This window comes from Berghia stephanieae, chromosome 1 (genome assembly GCF_034508935.2).
Source record: "Berghia stephanieae isolate SIO BIC M18660-M18661 chromosome 1, UCSD_Bste_1.3, whole genome shotgun sequence".
NCBI lineage: Eukaryota > Metazoa > Mollusca > Gastropoda > Nudibranchia > Aeolidiidae > Berghia > Berghia stephanieae.
In genome coordinates, this window is record NC_088360.1 from 118,265,970 (window position 1) to 118,270,969 (window position 5,000).

Below are 5,000 nucleotides of genomic sequence, written 5' to 3' on the forward strand. Positions count from 1 at the left end.
TGTTCGAGGCAATTGAATTCATATATTATTTTATTTGTTAACTGTTGAAATGAAGCTTGCAAGTGGATACATTGTCTTTTGGACGTAACCACACAGAAACTTTTTGTTCCAGGGTAAAGGTTAAGTGAATAATCTTTAAATATAAAGAGGTAAACTATTATTGCTATTCTTACCGCAGTCTGTATCATATACATCCTCTCTTGGCGCAATTTCCAGAGAACAAAATGAAAATCAAAGTATCCTTTGTCTTGGGCTTCTCTAATCACGTGGTGCAGGGCAATGAATGTACCAGTCCTGCCAACGCCAGCACTGAAATTGAATAAGAAATATTACAACCACAAAAAAGGATGGCCATTTGAATAAAACTCTTTCAATACATTTATATGCTGTTCCTGTATTACTGCAATTTTGTTTCGTTTATTTTACTCAGAAGGGGATTTAATACAAAAGTTTTTTTTGTTTTTTTTTGTCTTCCTTTTTTACATATTTCAAATTTGGTCTCCAATCTTTATTCCTTTCTCTAACACCCACTCTACAGACATTCATTTCATTAGTTACAAACAAACTTTTCCTCCCCTTCACATTCTCCTCCATATTCTTCTTCTTTTCCCTTATTCTTGCAAACCGCCTCTGACATATTTTCTCAAGTGGTAAAATACAGTGTTAAAGAGTGCAATGCAGTACTCTTGAAATTTACTATATTATTTGCTGTCTGAACAATTTTTGAAGGTATTTTATCCCACACGTGAATAGCCGATGAATAAAAATATTGTTGGTAGCTTCTTGGTTTTGAGTTAGGGATTAAAAACCTTTCGCTCTTTAACTAATTTGGCATTGCTTGAGCCGTCAAATCCACGTCCATTTCTAGTAGTTTTGAAAAGAGTTGTAGCAGATGTTCAAGCATATGAAGATTCTCCGACCACCATTAGAGTTGCTTTCCTTTAGACATACTCTACTTATTTACATTTAGCTCTTCTTTCTGTTTTCAATAACTTTTATGAATATCTGTCTCCCTCCAATCCTATGCCTTGAAATAAAAGTTAATACCTGCAATGAACGACTGTTTTCTCGTCACTGGCATAGGAGGCAACTCTTTGCTCAAAGTCCACTAATCCCCAAGGAGTTTTTGGGACTCCCTTGTCAGGCCATGACGTGAAGTGGAATTGAGTGACTGTATGGGTCGGGTGACCAATCTGAGGAAAGGTGGTGATAAAAACATTAACAAGAATTATCATTTTTTGTTTATTTGGTGAAATAATCATAACTTCCATTAATAAACTTCTTGTTACAATGAAGTTGGCAATGTATTTTTTTTCTACAAAAGAATTTAAAACTTGATTCATTTTCATAAATGTCTTGTAATCATTGTTGTGTCTCCACAATAGGGTAACAGCACAAACCTTCATAAGATGAAGTGTTCTGATTGTGTAATCGGCATGGATTTGAGTGGTTGCCAATCTGATGCGAATGTCATCGTATTGTGCTTCGCTGTCTTCAGGCCAGTACATTTCACATTTTGGCTGGAAAGTTAAATCATAATGTTAGTTTTACATGCATGACCAAATCCCATAATTTATAACATGAACATTATAAGTCATATAATGCCATTTATTTCAGTTTTTTTTTTCTTCATATTTCTTAATTGACTGATGTTCTTATATTGTACAATTGGGAATGCAGGGGAAAACATGCTTTTTGGGATCAAAAGTTGTAAATGGACCTAAATTCTATAATCCATTGTTATACCTCCCGCACAAACCTAACAATTAAAACAAATAAAAAACAAAAAACAAACAAACAAACAAAACAAAACAAAAATAAACAAAATTCCAATAAAACAAAACCCGATGAGTGGGAGTCTCCTCCAGAACCTTTTGAAAATTGGATGAAACTAATGTATTCTAGACAGCTATGAATATAATGAGCATGCATGAACTTGATGTGTAACCCAAGAAGGCAAAAACTCTGAATGGTAGAATATTCTCACCTATGTTGTAATAGACCTATTTTAATTTTTTTTAAAAACATAGATTCATTTCTCTTGAGGCTCTTATAAATGTTAATTTGATGTAGAGTTGAAACCACAAATCACGTCCACTTTCTAGGAATCCTAGACATAACCCTCTTTATCCCATCATTCAAATTTAGTCAATCTCAAATTCTTGGAAATGAGAGAAAAAAAAACAGTATGAGCTCAAAAATATTTTTACAAAATATCGTGTTATACACATAGTTTTAAATTGTTAAAAACCTTCGAAATTGAAATTTTAGAGGCAGAAACAATGATTTGTTATTACTTTTCCTTCCTCAACAAGATTAGTGAGCATGACGATGGTATCCACGTTTTGCTCCCACAACATCCGTATGAAGTCATTAAGCATTATCTTGTTGGGACCTGGTAGATCAAGTGGCACATGTAGTTATACATTATTGCTATTGCAAATGCAAAATTTCATTGGGCGTATTACTATATATATATATATATTTTTTTTTTGGTGGTTCAGAGTTATGATGTATTCATTAATTCATTAAGCACATTAATAAATAAACGTTTATCTCTGTTACATGTTTGTTCAATTAGTAAAATACTAATACTAATCCACTTCACACTATTTTCTCCATTTTTTTGTCCTCTGAGTCAGACACCAGTTCATCACAAAACACTTAGTTCCACCCTCCGATTTTTTTGACCCTCCCCAAACTTTCTGTCTACCCACCTGTGATGTAATAGTATGGTCTTATACGAGATCTTGTGTAAAGTATTCTGTGAGATACTAGTGTCTTACCAGCTGAGCCACTGGACCCTGCATTTCTTATAATATGACATAAACAGAAAACAATATTAAAGGGAATTATAATGGGACAGAAGAGACCGCTAGTTGATCACCCCATCCCATAAGAAGAGGTCATAACTCCTATCCACGTTACAAAATTAAATGTGACAAATAAGGAAAGTAGAAGAGTGAAAAAAAGTGATATATTTACTACCTTGTGCTGCAATGAACTGCTTTCCATTGTAACCCTGGGTGGAAAAGAATATTTATAATAGTTAAAATATTGACTAAATATCCTAATTTTGTTTTTAAAAATTGAGCTTTTATACAGCCCAATATGAACTAAACTTATAAAGCAATTATACATCATAAAAATATTCTATTTCAAATCAATCCAAAAAAGTGACCCATTGCCTCAGTCTGGTATTATGTTGGGGTGAACCAGACGACGGAAAATAAATTTTAACTTGAAAGGATAAAAAATATTCATTTTTTAAATTCATTCTTTCAAATAAAAATAATCATATTCTATTTTCTTAATAAAAGGAATGACCTGAATACAAGCCTCATAACTGGAGCTACAAATTTATTTATTTAGCGACTTAATCACCATCACATGATATTGTTTTGAGGTGGTGGGGCACAAATGTTAAAAGAAAACTGATAAAGTTAATTTTGCTATAAGTTGTGCGTTGGAATGTTGATAGTCTTAAGTAATTCTAAAATCTATTTCAATGTGGGTCAAACTTAAATATAGAACAACAAGTGAAAAAAAGATAATCAAATAAAAAAAAACGGAAAAAAATGAGTAAAATAAAACAAAACCGTTTCCTAAGCAAACAAACAAACACATGATAAAAAAGGCAAACAAAAGAATATTCAAAAATAAATTCTAAGTTACTGAATGAAGAGATGATTTACCTTTACATGTGATGCATTGATATAATCTCCTTGATTCTTTTCAGGATTCGACACCAAATGAACCCTTGTATGGTCATCTTTAAAAGACAAAATAAAAAAAAAAATAGTTGATTCAAACGGTACATTTTGCATTAGAAGATTGATGAATATTTATCTTAGTAACCAATTGTGAGACAATAAAAGATACTACTTGTAATATGATAAGGTCATTCTTTAATTTGAAGTTCTTTTTGGGAATCCTCTATTTCCACTTAATTATTCAGGACAATTCGACAAGGCACATTCACAAGCTTTCTTTTTCTATTGTGATGCACGAACATATCGCATAATAATTGTCTTTTTATGGGCGCTATTTTTCTAGCAGAAGAATACTATTCAAATGATTGTTTTAAAAAATAACTGCAAACCACTTACATGCAGAGATGTTTTTGTATCTGTTTTTGAATCTGTTTTCTGTCCTCATTCCAACAGACTTGGAGGCTGAAGTAGAGGTGGGCACACTCTAAAAAAGGGAATGAAAAATCAATACATCAGTACAAATATAAGAAAATAAAAGAAGAAGAGGCTAGAATATAAGTTCTTATTTTGAATTTCTAAAAAAAGCATGTGTTAAATTTTCAATTCAATATTATCAAACAATATTAATATCAAAAAACTTGGAGCTCACATTAAATTGTTCCAGAAAGAACTCTCTCGAATGGGAAGAGAGAAAAGATTTCAAGTCATCTCGATTGATAGCGTTTTTGGAAGGGCCTGACAATGCCTTGAAATAAGCCTCTTGTGCTTGGATTACTGATGCATCAATGCTTGGACGGCTGGACTTTGTCTCACTGGGTTTGGTCTCATCTGAGAAAATTAACAAGAGTAAAAGGAAACTTTCGAATAAAGAGAGACTTTAAGAGTTGAAGAATTTAAATATACTTTTTATGTTATCATCATTAATGCCATTATTATAAATTATTGAAATTATTGTCATTATTAGGATTATTGCACTTCTTCAACTTCCTCAACCTACATCTCCTTCTTCATCTTCTTCTTCTTCTACTTCCACTTCTTGTTTTTGTTCTTGTTCTTTATCTTTTCCCTCCTTCTCTTTTTATTGTTGTCATTATTATTGGTCACATCCCACAAGTAATATAGTTCTATTGATCCAAAGGTTACAATTTCAAGATTTAAGAGTAAAAAAATATTACAAACAGAATTAATTCATCAATGACAAAATTGAAGAAACTACTGCATTTCAACATGGAACAACTCACTAGTCTGTGACACTTTGACAGGTTGATTTGGTCGAGCGTTTATTCC

At 32.1% G+C, this 5,000-nt stretch overlaps 1 protein-coding gene across 1 annotated transcript in view; it reads right to left on the reverse strand.

The window, feature by feature from the left end:
* The window catches only part of LOC144962895 (uncharacterized), a 25,495-nt gene that overhangs the window by 8,974 nt on the left and 11,521 nt on the right, over positions 1-5,000 (reverse strand). The window contains exons 9-17 of the mRNA XM_078896265.1: positions 4,955-5,000; positions 4,363-4,541; positions 4,110-4,197; positions 3,696-3,772; positions 2,989-3,022; positions 2,298-2,395; positions 1,401-1,520; positions 1,048-1,193; positions 174-309 (exon numbers count right to left, since the gene is read on the reverse strand). The exon at positions 4,955-5,000 is cut by the window's right edge and continues 70 nt beyond it. Coding sequence (XP_078752391.1) covers positions 174-309; positions 1,048-1,193; positions 1,401-1,520; positions 2,298-2,395; positions 2,989-3,022; positions 3,696-3,772; positions 4,110-4,197; positions 4,363-4,541; positions 4,955-5,000 — 924 coding nt within the window. The remainder of the gene's footprint in view (positions 1-173; positions 310-1,047; positions 1,194-1,400; positions 1,521-2,297; positions 2,396-2,988; positions 3,023-3,695; positions 3,773-4,109; positions 4,198-4,362; positions 4,542-4,954) is intronic.